Below are 19,256 nucleotides of genomic sequence, written 5' to 3' on the forward strand. Positions count from 1 at the left end.
AGATTTATTTCATAGAATCAGGGCTGAATAAAGAGCATATATTTTCTCAGTCTCCCTTTGTAGTCTCTGTGGCTATTGATGATTTAGCAAAGGTAAAATACATGGATTGCTAATTCTCCAATGTGTTTTTATACAAAGAACTGGAAAATAACTGCAGTTCTGACATGCATTAACTTTCCTTCCAACCAACTGGCTATCTTTTCCAGTAGCATTTGAAATAATTATTTTGCATGGATTGATACATGATTTTGTTAATATCCATCAGTTGATTGCACAATAGGATAAAGACAAGAAAACACTTACAAAAATAAAAACATTTAGTCTAACATCACAGCATATTTTCATTTTTGAAGTGGCTAATCTTATGAGAAAGGATTAACATTTCTACTAAGTGAGCTGAATGACCCATTTTCAGTGTATGAGCATTTTTGAAAATATTCAGCTGACACATTGAAGTTAAAACCATCAATAACTATTCAAATATGTTATCATACAATTATAATATAATCAACATCATGACAGTGCCTGTCGATGCGTAATTCATGTATTGATATATATTCCTATCAGAAAAGCTAAGTGCCTCTAATCTGTCCTTTAAAAAAGCTTCTTTTTTTACATCCTGTCAAATCAGTTGCTTCTTCTCTTCCCGCATGCTTTTAGAAAAACTGGTCATAAGCTCGTGATGAGAGCAGTGATAAGTAGGGAAGCATAACTTGGGAAGCATAGTGATGCAACTCGGGCAAAAAAAACACAAAATCAAGATGGTAATATATGATGTAATAGTTTTGTATTATGAGTAGTACTTTTGGATACAAAATACTACCATGGCATTCTGGAAAAATGGATTATAGTCAGGCTGTTATTTGATGTATAACCTGAAAATCTGCATAAATTTTTCAAATAAAAATCAATAGGCAAACCCTGTTTTCATGGCAGCATTTTTTAATGCATTCACATTCACTTGTGGGCTTAAAAATGTTGCCTCTGCTTACTTTGGAATAACAATATAAGTAAAGGTATTTATAATATAAATTGGCACAAAAATGTTGTCTATAGATTATCAAATGTACCATATAACATGTATATCTATAGTCAAGAAAATCTGTTTTCACATGACTATTCAAATTGAAATAGGTGAAAACTCAGAAGATATTACTATTTGTTATTTCAATTTATTGAGCTAGATGCATTTAAGGTAATCGTGATTATGTTTTTTGTACTTGGGAAGTTCCATTACAGTATGTAAACATATTAGGATATTTCTTTTTGCAAATTTTAACAAATAAGTCACACATAATCAATAGCTAGATTTCTCTACTACTGGACTATGCCAATTTGGGCACCATAACATTTTAGGGCTCCCAAGTACATGTGTGTTTTAGTTTTCTGCATGTATAAAAGAAGAGTGACGAAGTCAGGAAGAAGTTTCCAGCCTATTTTCTTTTTAACATGTTAAATGCAGGAAGTGTAATATTTCTAGTCCGCACAAGTCTTCCAGGAGCTCAATGTTGCTTACATCCATTTTTTTAAAAATGAAAGCAGTTGGACACTGAGACTGTCGCTTTCAGTGTCATCCACTATGACTCCCTGTGCAATACAATTCCCACTGGCCCTGAACTTAAGGTTTTAAGAAAGTAACTGTATAATAATCCTTGCTTGCTATAAAAAATAGAAGGGGAAAAAAAGAAATTCTGAATTTGGTCTATTGTAGTTTGAGATACGCATATTAAAACAAAACTCTTTGGTAACTTGGCTATCTTATATTATTTAGGGAGAAATGAGGTGATAATAGTTGAGCCTATCTACCCACCAAATAATAGTCAAATATTCTTGCTTACTTGAGAATTACTTGAGTGAATAGATTGTACCTTAAGCCTAACTATCTAAGGTTCTCTTGAAAAAGACATCAATGGGATTGTTTGATAAAGTTACGTATTGTCCAGCAACAAACAGTGCTGCTTTCCATCGAAAAATGAAACTAAAAAGATAACCAAAATTACTGAAAATAGAAAGGTATTATCCTCTAAAGCTGCTCTCCTGTTCAAAAAAATTCTAAAACAATCTGCAGGAACTTAATATTTCTAAATAGAGGGAGGGGAATTAAATACATTTTCTGCCTCTGGGCAATATGATTTTTGCATGGGCCCTTTATAAAATTATTAGGATTTAATATCTTAAATTATGGATAGAAATCAGAAGCAGCAGTCTTGGTGAGTAATACTAAGCAGAAGTTTATTTTCTAGAGGTGGAATTAGCATGGGAAAGTAGGATTAAACTAATTCAGATCTTGTTTGGACTTCTAATAGCTTCTATCAGTAATTTAAGACTCACATTATCTCCTAGGGACATTGACTATTTTATGTGGTGTGGTTTTGAGTTAGTTAATATTAACTCAATACTTGAGTTAGTTTTGGCAGTTCAATAGAATGAAAATCTTTAATTTAAATTTAAGGAAGAGGACCCCCCCCCCCCCAACACGTCCCCAAAGCAAGTGGGAGGCCACTGGTTCCCCAGCCGTGTCTCCATTTACTTCAGGTTTCTGTCAGGTATTACGAGAGAGCCAAAGAAAAGCAAAATAAAAACGGGGGTGGGAGGGGGACGCATGGGTAGAACCGCCCACAACGCTCCGGCTAACGCCTGGTAGGATCGGCGAGGGAGGTGAACGGAAGAGCTTCATTTTCGTCCACCCCAATTCGGACCTCAAGACCAAGCGCTCCCGCATCAGTCCTGCAGGGGTCGCCCTAGCCAACCCCCGCGAGTCCGACCGCCTCCTTTCCCATTCGAGGTAAACCTCTCCCGGGAGCCGCCTTTTGGATGGACACCAAGGAGCTGGAAGGCGGCCCAATAAAGCCTCGTCGGCCTGATTTTCCTAACTCCTAATTGGCCGGCTTCCGGCCGAAACCTCAGAGACAAACCCGATGAGGGGAGGGGCTAATGGTCGGTGGGTGGGGGTGTGGTTAAAGTTAAGGTAACACCGGCCGTCACTGACACGCAACCTGCGCATTGTTCTCGGCGTTGGCGCATTGTGCGTTGCGTAGGAAACCCTGGTGGCGGCGCTGTTGCTGCCGTTGCCGCCGCGCGGTTGTCATCTCGTGCGGGGAGGCCGCCGTCATGGAAAGGAAACCTGCTGACCAGCTGCTGTGCGACAGCCTCATCCTTTGGGCAAGTGGCGAGGGAGAGAGGGAGGCAGGGGGCGGGAAGGGGAGCCCACCCACCCCCCGCCTCTTGGTCTAATTCGAGCAGGAGCCCCCCCTCGCCCCCTCCCTTCGCCTTCGTCGCGCGCTGCGTCTTCCTTGCAGCCTCGAGCCGGTTCCGCGCGCCCCTCACGAGAGTTGCCGTCGCTAGAGCACCCGCCGTTGGTGGGGGAGAGGCGCCGTTCCCATCAGGCGGCCCCGCTGACAGGAACGTTGCCCTGGAGCGGAGCTGCAAATCCAATATGGAGATCTCCGCGCTCTTCTGCCGCTTCCCTCTTTCTCCTCTCATAACCTGAATGCGGGTTGTCGTGTTCAAACGGTCACACGGTCCACCTCCATCTGGCTCCCCGCAAACCCGCCCCTCTGACTTGCGTGTTTAATGCTGACCTGATTGATCTCTTTTCTGCGTAAAAATTGCCCGGTTACGCGTTTATGGGGAACCTCTTTGCCAAGAGAGCTTCCCTTTCGTGGTTCAATAAAAGTTTAAAAATGGTTCTCAATGGTTACTCAACCTAGTGAGTAACTCTCCAGTGTAACTAACCTGTTTGGAGGGAGGGGGAAAGGGGGACATTTGAACCCTAATTGGACTTCTGTGTCGGTGCACTTTTAGACATACAGGTTTCTAATACCGCCTTTCAATAGTCAATATGGAGTGAATCTTGTTTTCCTTCCATCTCGGATTTTTCTAGGGAAGCAGCGGTAGGAGGAAATCATGGAAGATAATGTAAGGGGTGAATCCCACCTCCTTTAGAGACACGTGCTTATTAAAGGGAGAAGAGAAAATCTAAAGGCTATGATAGCTAATAGAGGCTTTCCACTATGCTTTCAGGTTCTGTCAAAGCTTGTGTGAAAATTTACCCTTTTATATAAAGCTGTCAGTAATGATTTTTAATACATTGCAAATGGAAAACTTCGGGTAGGCCTTTCACCCTTTCTTTGCTTTTGAAAATAACTCTTGAGACATTTTATTAGCTGTTGTAGGAAATAGAATATAGACCAACAACATATACCTGAAAACTCATTTCAAAAAAGAGTGTATTATTAAGCTGTGTTATATGCCACAGGAATGCATATGTTCTGTATGAATTAAGATGAATTTTACTATGCAGGATCTAAAAGTAAGGACACTGAAAATATTCACGTGGGGAACATTTCAGGCAGGCATTTTTGAGCTTGTATATGAAGGATGTGCCTGTCAGCCGTTTCTGGAAACAGGTTTTGTCTTATTTTGGAATTAGAAACTTTTTTTTTTAACTTTCATTGCAAGGTGTTTGATTGTTTTTTCTCTCCATGTTAGAACATTGGTGGTTAAAAATAATAAAATCAAGAAATCAACAAAGTTGTTATTAATTGTCCTTATTAAATATTTGCACAATGCACAAATCTCATTTACAATATATTTAAAACAATATTCAAATAATCTAATTCTAATAAATAATAACCCAGTCCTTTATTATAACTTGCATTCCACTCAGTTCTGTTTCATTTATTATCTAGTACTTGTAATCAGATAGCTTAATATCTCTTTTCTTAAAATAATTAATTTGCTGGTGATGTTTAGATAAATAAGCCATTATTGCCCCTTTGCTCTTTTATTTTGGAAGAAAAAAGTTTTAATTGAGCCAGTTTAGTATAGTATTAGTAATAATAAACTGTTGTTGCTCTGGTACCAGGCTAGAAAATTGGAGTCTGAGTTCTAGTTCCGCTTTAGGCATGAAAGTCAGCTGGGTGACTTTGGGCCAATCATCCCAACTCACCTATTGTGGGGAAAAATAGGAAGCGGAAGAAGTATTAGATATGTTTGCCACCTTGAATTATTTATAAAAATAATAAAGGTGAGATAAAAATATCTCAAGAATTGAGTTACAGTATGTATACTAGAAGCTTGATTAAGCTTGATTAAGATGAGATAACCTTTATTGTTACTTTTTCTGGGTACATACTGTAATATATTAAAAATGAAATTCTGATGCCTGTTCTAAAAAGAATGTGTGTGCGTGTGTGTATAATAGACATATTACAATTATTTTTATTTCTTGTATGTGATGAGGAAGAAGTTATATTTGATTTATTACTTGTTTTACAAATGCTGTATGACATAAACATGTGACAGGTAGATTGTTTAACATCAGTGATGGGTGATTCTGTGATGACTCAAACTGTAGATTTTAAGAGTAATTTAAAGTGATCTTTGTGCCAGAGCAATAATAGCTATTTATGGAAATGCTCTCATATTGCTAGGGATAAGAAGTAATTTATAAGTTAGCAAGTAAAAGCTACTAGTTATTTGAATTACCATTCCATCAGAAATAAATCCAAATTAAGCAGTTGTGATTTTAATTTGGAACTTTACTGATTGGCTTCCTTACTTGCTTTTTTTTTTACAGCATAGTACAAAAATACTTTTTCATACAAATATATCAAACAAAAAGGCATTTGAGCAATGTGTTTGATTTACACCCAAAACCATTTGGTGGAGCTAGATTCATTTTTTTGCTTTTTAGATAATAGTTGGAAACTAAGTTGGTCAGATTCTCTTATTCCTGGACTACCACAGACTGGGTTGATTCTAAATGGACTTTGAACCCAAAAGAATATGGCAATATTCTAGAAGAAGGGAGCATGCATCACTCAAGTGATACAGATGGTGATTTTGTAGTTCACAAGATACTCTAGCATTCCTATAATAGAGAAATAAATGAAAAGGAGTGGTGCTTCTAAATTGATAGCCTAGTGAAGCAGAAAAATACTTTTAAAGTTAAACAAAAAAAAGTTCTCTCTTAGACAATTACTTCCTAAATTTCTTGGTTGCCAGGCAGTTAGACAGTCAGTGAAGATTTTGTAGACTGTTTTGTAGAATGTAGACAACACCTGTGTTCATTTCTGTAGAATGCCAATGTTCCATGGCATGCAATTTGAAAAACATTAGTTTAGCCATTGCCAAATCATTCAAAATAGTTTATAACCAGTTTTTTGTTTTGTTTTTTAATATTTCTTTGTATCGTGTGAAAGAGTTTTAGACTAAAATAAACCAAGTGTAAAAAGGGTATAGTGAAAGGGTGTAAAACTGGTTTCATTAACAGTTTTTGTCACTTTGCATCCCCTTGCATTATTTCATCCTAATAGATAGTTGGCAGTTAGGTAGAAGTACACGTTCTTAACACTTGGACTTCATACCATTTCTTGTAAATATTAATACTTGTATGTAGTTCTTGGTTATGCAGAACTACTTGGGGGGGGGGATTAATCTTTTTTCCTACAGATTAAAAAACTTAATGTTATTTACAGCAAAATGGTGTAAGCTACACATCTTTATTATATTAGGTTTGTGTTTGCTGCTACTGCTGCATCTAATATAATTACCTGGATAACTGAATTGGATATCCAGTTATGAGGCCACTGTGATACCCCTGTAGAAGTTTTGTATACAATTGTGTGGATTGTGTACTTCTCTTTTTTGATGGTCTCATCATACACGAAATAAATAAATTGCTGCTGCCCCACCAAACTGTAATTAGTTCATAATTTTCTGGCACTCAATGAAATAGTAATAAAAATATAATAAGATGTCCATAAAATAATTAAAGTTTTAAATTAACCATCATAACAAATCAATAGTGTAAATTTATGTTTCATAGAATCTCCAGAAAATATACTGTCATATGTTCTTATATTTAAGTATAAATGTATGCTCTTACTAAGAGATAAAAATGGTAAATTCTGGAGGAAAGTGGCTGCCAATAACATGAAAAAATATTAAGAGTAAATAATCACTATTTCTCCACAGAGGCATATGCAGTATGCTTAGAATGAGGAGCAAGGGTATCTGAATAAGTATAAGAATATGGGAATGCTGGGGAAATTAAAATATCAAACTTTGGATATTTTTCAGATTAGTGAAAATGAAATAGCTGCTGGTGCCTAAGCATATTATAGCATAAGCATGATTGTAATGAACAGGTTCCTTTCAATGCTCTATATTGGAACAATACATGTACATCCTAAGTATTCAGATCCTGCTTATGGTATGATGGTAATGCAGTACAGAGGATTCTCCTTAAGTGAGGCAAAGAAGAAAACTATGAGCAAAAACTGTATTTCTACTAGTATAAACTGATTTTCCTGGCATAATACAAGAGGGAAGATTGATGTTTTTGCAGTTGTCTCTTAGATGAATCTTCTCCTTAGGATCTGCAGATACCTTTGTTTATAATAAAAAAGTAGGAAAGGGCAACAGGAAGGAAGAAAAGACAAAATCCTTTTGTGGAACATTGAATTCCACCAAATACTTTCAGATATTCAACTGTTGTCAGAAATATTTTTAATAATAAAAAAATTACTCTTACAAAAAAATCACTCGGCAGAAGTATAGCCTTTCATTCCAGCTTAATCAAAATTATTTTTTGATTTGGAGCATAATATCTAATTACGTGACTTATGCCTTATCTGTCAGTCTGTAAATGAAACATTTAACATCTGTAAAGTCTATGGTCTCACAAATGCCCAAGATTCTTGTTCATAAATCTACTCAAAATCTAAACAAAGTTTAGTACCCATATCAATCACTCACAAAGCAATCACGGCTGCCAGAGAATAGCATGGACGAATAAAGCGTCAACAGATTTTGTCCATTTACAATCCACTCTCTGGTTCTGTGATAGCAAAAATTCGCTTGATCCTATTCCAGTGAAAAAAGGGAGTGAAATTGTAGGTAGTCCTTAACTTGAAAAGGAATGGGGAAAAAAAGACTAGGGAGTGACATGATAGCAAACTTCCAATATTGGAGGGGCTGCCACCTATATCTGCAAAGCACCTGAAGGCAGAACAAGAAGCAATGGATGGAGACTAATCAAGGACAGAAGCAGCTTAGAAATAAGGAGAAACTTCCTAACGGTGAGGACAATTAACCATTGCAACAGCTTGTCACCAGAAGTTGTGGATGCTCCATCACTGGAGGTTTTTAAGAAGAGATTGGACAGCCATTTGTCTAAAATGGTGTAGGTTCCTGCCTGAGCAGAAGGTTGGACTAGAAAACCTCCAAGATCCCTTCCAGTTCTATTCTGATTGCTTGATTGATTAATATCCGTACAGATGAAATGTTTGCAGGAGTACTATTAAAATGGATTGAGACTATTAATTTGATTGAGAAAAGATTCATTCTACATATAATTCGGCAATTGACCACTCAGCTAGCCTACTTCAGACTCACAGTATGATGGACTACTTTTATTATAATGGTGACATATTTTATTTATTTGCTATCTTAATCACTTTATGATTTCTTTTCCTCTAGTTGCAGACATTTAATATTGCTAAATCCTGCAGAGAAGTACAGGACTTAACAAATGGTGTAGCACTGGCACATGTTCTTCATGAAATGTAAGTTATTATTATTTTTCATTATTGAACATGCATGCCACCTGATTCCCAGTGACTCTGGGTGACTCACAACAGTGAAATTTTAATACAATTAAAAAGAAGGAAAAAAGTGACAAGAATGACAGAGCAGATAGAATGAAGCAGGGAATCTCAATCCCCTCATCAAAGGTGTCATTGAAGAGTCAGGCCTTCACTGCTTTTCTAATGAACAGCAAAATAAGGAGAATACCTCATTCCAGAGGGTAGAATATGCTACAGAAAAGGTGCACTTCTTCCCAATAGATGATATTGTTTAGTCAAAGGAATTAGAAGTACCAGTGCTGAATCAGTCAGCTTGATACTATGGGAGACAAGCAGTCCATCAGGTAACTTTGCCAAATGCCAAGTATAAGTAACAGCCAGTACCTTGACATGTACCCAGAAACAGTCTGACAACTAGTGCATCTCATGAAGTAGAGATATTAGATAGGCATACTGGGTGGGCAAACTGGAAGTGAGCTTTTCAGGCCAAACAGGGAGCTAAATCTTGAACAAAACACATTGGATAGCTAGAAGTGAACCATCTGCCAATCATAATTGCTTATTTAATTTTACTCGGGGATGCACACATGCATTTAACACTTTTAAGGGCTTTGTGTGTTGCAAAGTTTGACAACTCTGAATCATTTTAAATGATCTGAATTATATTAAAGCATGGACTCAGTTAAATGAAAATAAATTTCTGAGAGGCTGTTAATTATTTAAAAGAATTCCTAAATTAGTATCATGCATTACCTTATTGAAAATATCGTACGTTACCATATTACTATATGGGAAAACAAATAGGGAGAAAGTGACAGTTGCAGAAATTGGGCCACCGTAAGAGACTGGGAAGATGGAGGAGATAAGAGCATGCTCAGCTCACTTGTAGAAGTACAAAACAATATTTAAAACATATATGGAAAACCCTGAAGACTATTATTCTATCCATTAAAAACTGTACATAGTTATCAACTTTACAATACCATAAATATTGGATGTCTGTTGAGTAAAAAATAGAATTAGCTTCTAGAGACTCTATAAAGTTTATAGAACTGAAGAAGGGTGTGGCTATTTCACTTGCAGTTAAATTTAAATTGCAAGTTGGAAGAAAAGATACTGCTTTAGTACTCTTCAAGGTTCTTGTCACTTCATAGCTATTCTGGGGTGCATATAGTAGAAAGCCACGTGCTTGTCACCTTTCCATTTTCAGAAACCTCCCCTAAACCGCAAAGCACTATATCACTAGATAGAGTCAAATTTGCTTTCCACATAAGACCTCATTAGTTACTGATTGTTGCAGAAAAACAAGATTGAAACTGACCGGTGAAATTCAGTTTCACCACCCAAAAAATATTAATAGAGACTGATTTTATTTCAGCGATCCTGCCTGGTTTGACAAAACTTGGCTAAGCCGTATTAAAGTAGATGCTGGTGAAAGCTGGAGAATAAAGGTAATGGATTATCTTATCGATACATACAATATTTACATAGGCTATAGTACTGATGTTAAAAATATCAATAAACATAGTTTAGATTATTTGATACTGCTTGCATGTGATTCAGAATATTCCTAGACGAAACATGCTGTATGTATCACTCTGCTTAAACTTCTTTATATCCTTGGGAAAGATCCCAGATAAGAACAATAAACATAGAAGTATTAGATTGTGCATGGGGTTTTGTTTTTCCTATAGATCAGGTTGCTGGATTCTTTTGAGGCTAGGGGTTCAAATAATAACCGTGACGTCTGTTGATAATGCATCTGAAACCTCTAGATCAGGTTCAGCTTGGGAGAGGTTGGTGGGAATTACATAGGACTTTACTGCCAAAAGTACCAATGAGGGGGAAGATGCATTGGCCCCTCTCGCACTTCAGAAAGTGGGTAGATTGGGCTCTCCTGCCAGAAGGGCAGTAGACTGATTCCTCCTATCATAGCCATTAAAGGCCTGGTAGACTGATCCCTCCAAGCCATGCGTGCATTGTTTTTATTTTTTTTCCAATTTACATATGGGCAGTGGATTTTCACAGGCCTGTTTGATCCTCCAGAGCAGTTAATTGTCCATTCATGCCTTAGATTACACTACCATAGAAAAGGATTCAATATAATGTTTCATAATATAAAGGGACACAAATAAAGCACCTATTTTCTGATAATTGGAATAATTATGTGATTTTTGAGGCTCACGATGCTGCTTTCACAAGTTCCATCTATCTTCCTCCACCTGCGAGTGCGTACATAGATATGTTGCTTCTTTTTTATTGAATTCTATTTTATTTACACATTTTAGTTCATGAATTTACATTGTTACTATAAATGGATTGAAGTATCTAATAATACCAATTATAAACAACATATAAAATCCTTTTATGAAATGTAGCAAATGTTTCCTTGAAGCCTGACTGGAATATATTAACAAATTCAATCCATCCAGGGGATCAACTCCTAACTGACATTGGACTTTTTATTTGAAGGATGACTTGGATGGCTTTGCCTAACATTATTTCTCCATCAGAGTTTTACCTCCTACACATCTGAAAGACAAGCTTGAGGAAGAAATAAAGAGATGGGGAAATGTCGCCATAATAGACCATAGAACGTTTTAATTTGAAAGTCTGAACAAAATATAAAACAATTCAATATTTTCTCTAATAAATAAAATAATGTTTTCCATTCTAAAGCAGACAAAAAAAATTTGGGGTGTGCATCTGCTTGCTCTATGAAAGTATTGTGTTACATTTTGTTTTTTACTTTATTCCCTGTGCTTGGATTTATCACATTTGTAAAGCTAAATTTTCTTTTGGTGGAGTCGATTTTGTTAGAATGATGGTATTTTAAGTGGTATATTGCATTTGTTATAGTATGTGAGACTAACATGATTATATTAGTAGAAATTAAATTTGTTGAATAAAGATTGCGTTTCAAAACGTTAATTATAACTTTCAAATATATGAAAATAGTGTATTCTCACTCAATTGTCACTTTAAATATTTTAGGCTAGCAATTTGAAGAAGATTCTTCAAGGAATTATGGATTATTATCATGAGGTATGAAAAACCATACTCTGTAAAATATGCTTCTTTATCATCTTAGTTATAAATATCAGTTTGTAGAATATTCTATCTATTATTTTCATGTCTACTATACATGTAAAACTTCCATGGATGAGCTTAACTTTGCTGTTCTATTACTAGTATTTTGTTCCATGAAGACTTTATCAGTTTTGTATTTATTTGAAAAAGAGAATATTTTTTAGAAAAGTATTTTTGTTTTCCTATCTCTTCCCACTTTAGATGCTATGTTGTAATGATCAATATTCGGTTTTTAAAAAAAGTTCAGTTGCAGTACTTATTACTGGTGAATTTCGTAACATTCATGTGAGGTATAATATGAATGAAGAAATGTCCTCTGCTATAAAAAAGCAATTCTAAAAACTAAGGTTTACTCTCTTTCCAAAATATTCTAACTAAATTTGTTTTTATTGAGTGAGGAGTTGGAATAGACCAAGTAGTCTCAGCCTATCAGATATTGAAGCTCTGTGGGTGACTTTGGGCAAGTCACAATCTCTGAACCAACCGGTCCTGACAGGGTGGTTGTTGTAAAAGGAAAAAAAATAACTGCATGTGGTGTGAGCCTTCAGGAGGAAAGCTGTGATATAAATTCAACAGCAAATCCCCCCATATTTTATTATAACATAACTTTGGGCTTCCTTTAAAAAATTTTTTTTTACAGTTTTTGGCTCAGCAAATCTCAGAAGATCTTCTTCCTGATTTAAACCAAATCTCTGAACATTCTAATCCAGTAGAGCTTGGCAGGTTATTGCAGCTCATTTTAGGCTGTGCAGTCAACTGTGAAAAGAAGCAAGGTAAATGTTCTTCTCTGAATAAACAGCTCAATTTGTCTTTTATATCAGTGAAACCAAAATATTAACTCTTTCATTTCTGGATGAAGCCAAGTTTTAAACACGTAATATTTAGACTGTCTAAATATTTAAATAGGCTTGAGAGGTGATTTGAAGTATGTTTTTGGAAAGTATGCAATACATGAAGCAGAATGAATATATTATTAACATTTTGGTAAATATTTTTAAGTTGCATTGTCATCTAATCATTGCCCAAGCAGGAGAGAGCCAAGCAAGGAAAGCAAAACGAACCCCTTCTGGTTCACTCCAACAAGAGAAGCATTAGTACTGTGTTCAAGTGATTGGTCGCTTGCACTTGAAATACTTGGGGAGATGATGTATCTGCACATTTATGGTTATAGCTATGTTGTCCAATCACACCCACTTCATGTTTTCTTGGAAAGTAAATTCCCTTTGAAAATTAACTAAGCCTGTTTAGAACCAAAAGCACAGTTAACTTTGGCTGTATTAGCATGCCATACCAATGTATGGTTTAGTATATCTTGAGTGGCAGTGTATTTATGTGCTTTCCTTTCCTATTGGGAAGCTGAATTCTATCCAATTGGCAGATACTGTCCATCAGCAGATGGATTTTGTTGGCTGCAATGCAAAGTATGTTGCTTAAGATCTTCAGTCTATCGCAGTAATGCAGAACTGGAGAATGCAAGATAGCTAAGATTCAACTACAGAGAGGACTTTAGAAATGAACTGCAGACAAGGCTGTCCATTTATGTGTCCTGGGTCTTTATTTGTTGTGTAGGATATCTCATTAAAAAAACCTCTTGCTTTGTAGAACATATACAAGTTATAATGACACTAGAGGAGTCTGTTCAGCATGTCGTCATGGCTGCTATCCAAGAGGTAAGAAAAAAAGAGTTAACAGAAAAACTGGAAATGATTCCTTAAAAAAGGAGGGGGGGGTTGGAGTTATCTAGTGTTGCAGTAGAGATAAGACAACTAATATTACTCAAATATTTGTGGATTGTAGTCTTTCATATGTACATATGTTTGTTTAAATTATGCAGTGATAGTTATTTAAATTGGCAATGAGAAGGCATGTGTGAAAAAATGTGAAATGCATATTGAATATGGATTATTTCATATATTTTAAGGAAAATAATATCAGCTAATCTCTTATGAACCTGTTTTAGACCATGCATAATTAAGAATTCTGCCTTAATTTTTTATTGTTGCAGTTAATGAGCAAAGAGATTTTGGGCTTTGTTGCAAGTGATATATCCAGTGATGTGGAGCAACAGGTAACTGATAACACTATCTTTTAGCTTTTAGTAATCTTTTCCTGTAATTTCTGATGAAAGTCTAGTTAATGAATTTATCATTGTATGTACTTTTTCATTTCTGGAAACCTGATAGGACACAAGTACTGGAAAAAACATTCTGTTGTGTAATAAAGATCACCTAATTTGTTTTTTCCAAATCTGTCACAATCCATTATGTTTGATGGTTCAGCAGTGAGAGAGAGAGAGAGGAAGAAAAAAAGAGAAAATGTATTTATTAAGGGAATAAGTTGATTTTATGTTAACATTTTCATAGGAGGATGCCATGACTTTTGATCTCAGCATGATAACAACTCATCCCAACTTATGTTTGAAAGAGAAAGTGTAACAAGGGGAGAAGGGGCACTGAGGTGGAAAGATAGGTCAGAGGGAGGCTGGGAGTCCTAAATATCCATCTTGCAGCAACACAGATTTAGAAATATATTTAGTATCTTTGTAAGATAATATTTAAGGGAATATAGATTTATTATTAAAAAGGGGTTTATATATTTTATAAACCAATTGCATTCTTGTACAAATATTATTTTATTCTCTTTGTTTAACTATTAACCTGGAGTGCTATGTTTCTTAAAGAAAAAAGTAGGGTGAAAAATAAAAGCATTTTAAAACCAAAATAGGTTTTGCTGGTGGCAACAACAGAAGAGATTTTGCAGAGATAGTAATATTTTGATTATTTTAAAGAATAAGATCATAAGAAAGAGGTTCCAAGGACCAGGAAAGTATATGACAGAGACAGATATGATTATCTAGAAGGTATGATCATTACCAACTTGCCTTCTATTTAATCAACATTCTTTTTGTCCTGAATACCCATAAATACATTTCACATTTACTGGACATAAGGTCAAGAAATTTGTTTTTCTAAATGTTTGAAAATTATCATCTCAACATTTTTAAAGCTGAAAAGAGCGGTGGAAGAACTTAATGAAGTCATTGCAGAAAAAGAAGAATTGAAGCAAAGATGTCAAGAACTAGATTTGCAGGTAACTATATTTTTCCAAGTACATTTCATTAAAGAAAATGTAATTGATTAATATCTACCTTAAATGCCTACAATCAGATTGCCTTAAAAACATCTTCTATTGTGTTGTGATTAAACACTCTGATGCTTTGTTTTCCAAAAGTTTATATTAGTTACGATATTCCTCATGTTATTGTTTTAGTACTTAATTTTCTATGAAATTAATGTCCCAACAGCCTTTCACTGTTATTTTGAATGTGTTTTATTGCAGATTTTACAAATAATATTTTGTAGCTTTTTCCTCTATACGTTAAATATACAATGTTTAGAATACTTTTTAAAATATTTAAGATCTAAATCTATTGTAATCTATAAATACTTGTCCCTGACAACAATTATTAATATAAATTAATGATTCTGAATATATTCATACCTATAATTGATTGCAGTTCATTTTTACAGCTTAGGAATATCATTTGACAAAGACAACACAATAATTTAATGCCAGTGTGCTATACTAAATATTTGAGAGTCAAAATATACATACTTATTGCTTAATCTAATTGTTAATAAATTCATTTGTAAGGTCTCTGTGTCCCATGATATTTTACAAGAATTTAAGAAAGGTAGGTTTATATTTATTTCAGGAAGACATAACCCAAAGAGTACTTTGCATTTTAAATATCAGTGAACTAACATGTGATATGCTGTGATGTTTTGCTATATTACAATTAACATGGTGGCTTTCACCACAAAACATACTTATGGGGCTGTTTTGTTAATATGAGAATCCTTCTTTGATTGTTAATATACTTACAGTATTGTGCTCTTACTTTCTAGCTTGTGATATTTTCAGAAATATTTGCAAAATGCATGAATCTTTTTATCCATTGATCTATAAATGTGATGCTGTCTAAATTTTACTTAATGCTACTTGTTTTGGCTCTTGGAATTGCTTTTTACACAGCTATTCACTACTAAGTATTATTATTACTTAGTTCTCTGCTTTGTTATCTTCAGTTTATAAACTGACCAACATTTTTCTACATGCTAATAATGCTTCCCTTTTTAACCCCTTTTCTGCTTTTACAGAAATATGGAAATTTTATCTGGGTGGATTTTGATCTGATTCAACAATTCTTGTGTTTTTATGTCAGATAAAGGAAAGGTGTCTTGCTGGATCATTCCTGAGTCTACTTGGCTCAGTTCTTATATAATTTAAAACTGTTTTGAAGTTCTTCCCTTATTTTCCACCGCATATAATAGTCTGGAAGACTTTTTTCGTGTTGATGTTGTTTTGTTACTGTGACTGGTAATCTTGATTATATAAGTCCTAAGTGTTGCTGATTTAGAACAGAAGAGCTACAAATAGAGGATGATGTGCAGCTAATGGTTCTATATGTGGATTCACAGAGAGAAGTGCAAGAAACAGAGAAATGGAAATACATATGCTGAAATAACAAGGATTGCACTTGATTTTATATAATTGCATAGTGTACATTAATTAATGCAATCATTTTTGTGCTTATCTGCTAATCTGTATTAAATATATGTTTAATTTAGGAAGCAGATAATTTGACTGGAGGTTAGTCACTTCTTTTTCTGAGATAAAAATCCCTTGTGCCAATATTTGAATAATTACACACTGTTAATGATTTTGATGACTTTATTATTCTGAAATGGATTCTGGATCTTTAGGTGGCTGCCCTTCAAGAGGAAAAATGCAGTTTAATGTCTGAAAATGAGATAATGAATGACCGATTGGATCAGTTAGATGGTTCATTTGATGATACAAACACAGCAGTTGCCAAAAAGTATTTTCATGCACAGTTACAACTAGAACAATTACAAGAAGAAAATTTCAGGTATGAATTAATATAACCCAGCCACTTTTTCTATGACTGTTGCAGCTTGAGTTGTTTACTGAAACATAATAGAAAATGTTTCTGAAGTGCTACCTGATGCAAAAAGCTATAGTATAGCTTTTGTACATTCCCCATTTTAAATTCTGAAAATTTATATATTTCTGAAGTTATTATTGTAGTTTTTGCAGTGCTAGCTATGGTCTATTAGGTCTGGAGCTGTCAAAGGCCAGCCTTCTCTTATATTATCCTGTTCGTTTATGACTATTTCTTGAAGAGGCCTTGCCCAGCTATCTGTATGCTATGGAGATTCATATTGTTTTCTTCAATAATTGTACATACTCCGTAGATGCAGTTTCCAGAGAGATTATTATAAAACTAATATAGTCCATCCCATGTGTTGGGGTGATGTTATGAACATGTATAAAACATTGGGATTGTTCATACTGGCTATTATGCGAGCATTCTTTTTAACTCATACCATGTCCAAGTTGAGTAGAGCCTACATGAACTGCTTGAGCCCAGTTTATTGATCTATGCAAGGGATAGAGTACAAGGTTCTACCATCTGAGAGAGTGCCAAGACAAATCTTATATAATGGTTTTATTACAGGAAAAAGGACAGTATAACGCTTCCATATCATAACCCAGCCAAATCTATATCTGTAGCGATCTAGCATTTTTAGTCTTTGATTTGTTTAGTCAGCAACCTTGAGTAACTGTCAGAATTGACAAGGGGTCAATTTCCTCTCCTCTGGTACAAAAGTCCTGAGTTTGCAGTTTTAGTTCCTTAGAAAGTTCTATTTTATTCTCAAGCATTAGGTTAAGCATTGAGGCTTTTCTCAAGTCATTCCTGCTAGGCCAAACTAGTTTATTAATGATTTGCTCTTTCACCACTACCAGATCTCATTGATCAGACATTATATTCAGTTCATTTTTTTTTCCTACTGTAGTATGATACATGTGTAATATACTGCTTTTTATTATTGTAATCTTTTGTTTTGATTCTTTGCTTACCTCATCCATCTAATGACACTATGTACATAATTTCACATTACTATATGGTTAAGATCTATAACCTTCAAATTTAGTGAGAACAATCAACCAATGGAACAGCTTGACCTCGGAAGTTGAGGGAGCGCCATCACTTGAGACTTTCAAGAAGAGATTGGAGTGCTATTTGTCAGAAAGGGTGGTTGGACTAGATGACCTGTAACGTCCCTTCCAACTCTGATTCTCTGTATCTTAAAAATTTACATGATCACCTATCCTATTTGCCATAATTTTGGGCAACTTATAAAAGCAGTGACAAGAACATACAAATAATAAAACCTATATATTCCCCCCACCCTGTTCAACCCCCCGAAATTCTGGGTTCCCTAAAACACAACCCCAGATATTTTTTTAAAACAAGAACACAATCTTTGGACTCCAGCCTTAATATGTCTCAAAGCCTGCGGGAAAATCCAACTTTTAAAGAATTTTTGGAAAACTAGAAGGATGGGTGCCTTCCAGATCTTAGAGAGGTGGAAGGTGTTCCACAGGGTGTGGGGCTAATGTGCCATTACTGAATAGTTACATATCCTAAATTTGAATTATGGTGTCAATTTTGAATTTGCTTTATTTTTTTTAATAAAGGTTGTAATTCATTGCTTTAGATGTTTAATTTTTAATAATGCAGAAACTGTTTACGGTCTTTCTCTTTATGACATAGAAACTGACATAAAAGTTACAATGTTAAGATTACATTTCATTTGCTCCCAATATGCTTGCATATGAAAAATTATACAAATTTCTGTGCTTAAACTTTTCCATATATTTTTATGAATTATATTGTAGTATAATGTTTTATACTAAGGAAGTTGATAGTAAATCCCTTTCTATTAATTTTGTTTTTGAAAAGACTTGAAACTACAAAAGATGATTACCGTGTTCATTGTGAAGAGCTTGAGAAACAACTGATAGAACTGCAGCATCGAAATGATGAACTGACGTCTCTGGCAGAAGAGTCCCGGGCTCTGAAGGATGAAATTGATGTTCTTAGGTATACAGAATAAATCCAGTCCGCTATGTTACTATCCTGTTTAATATGCAGTATTCTATCATCTTGGAGTTTTCAAAGAATATACCAAACTCTTTCAGCTGCTGCCCTTCCCCCACATTTATTTATTAATTTCCTGTCTTTCCTGAGAGAGAGTGTCTGGCCCAAGTCACCCAGCCACTTTTCATGCCTAATGCAGGATTAGAACTCCTAGTCTCCTGGCTTTTAGTCTGGTGCCTTAACCACTAAACCAAAGTAACACATTGTATATTGTTTCCCTTTGCAGCTACACCTGTTTTTAATAGTTTAATTGAGAGAATTATTCACAAACACTATTGTCATTTACTTACATCTATATCATTGGTGCAATAAGGTCATTACAGAAGCGGCATAAATTACAGGAGAAAATGGTGTAGTGTGTTTTATAGTACTGACGTCTGCAAAATTGAAGACTCGCTTTTATTGTCCATCTTAAAGCCTTCCAGATACTCTCATCTCAGGATTCACTGTTACTCGGGGCACAGTAGATGTGAATTCTAAGGGAGACAGACTAACTTTTTTGGGACTCATCAACTCAGTGAAGTATGGAAGAGCTTTCATTA

General features: G+C 35.0%; 1 protein-coding gene across 1 annotated transcript in view; it reads left to right on the forward strand.

The window, feature by feature from the left end:
* The first annotated feature begins 2,965 nt into the window (after window positions 1-2,965).
* The window catches only part of HOOK1 (hook microtubule tethering protein 1), a 30,674-nt gene continuing 14,383 nt past the window's right edge, over window positions 2,966-19,256 (forward strand). Inside the window, exons 1-10 of the mRNA XM_026707169.2 lie at window positions 2,966-3,162; window positions 8,488-8,573; window positions 9,973-10,045; window positions 11,589-11,639; window positions 12,325-12,457; window positions 13,287-13,354; window positions 13,690-13,752; window positions 14,691-14,774; window positions 16,451-16,617; window positions 18,517-18,657. Coding sequence (XP_026562954.1) covers window positions 3,112-3,162; window positions 8,488-8,573; window positions 9,973-10,045; window positions 11,589-11,639; window positions 12,325-12,457; window positions 13,287-13,354; window positions 13,690-13,752; window positions 14,691-14,774; window positions 16,451-16,617; window positions 18,517-18,657 — 917 coding nt within the window. The 5' untranslated portion in view covers window positions 2,966-3,111. The remainder of the gene's footprint in view (window positions 3,163-8,487; window positions 8,574-9,972; window positions 10,046-11,588; window positions 11,640-12,324; window positions 12,458-13,286; window positions 13,355-13,689; window positions 13,753-14,690; window positions 14,775-16,450; window positions 16,618-18,516; window positions 18,658-19,256) is intronic.

This window comes from Pseudonaja textilis, chromosome 3 (genome assembly GCF_049901715.1).
Source record: "Pseudonaja textilis isolate UNSWEBS1 chromosome 3, rPseTex1.2, whole genome shotgun sequence".
Lineage (NCBI taxonomy): Eukaryota > Metazoa > Chordata > Lepidosauria > Squamata > Elapidae > Pseudonaja > Pseudonaja textilis.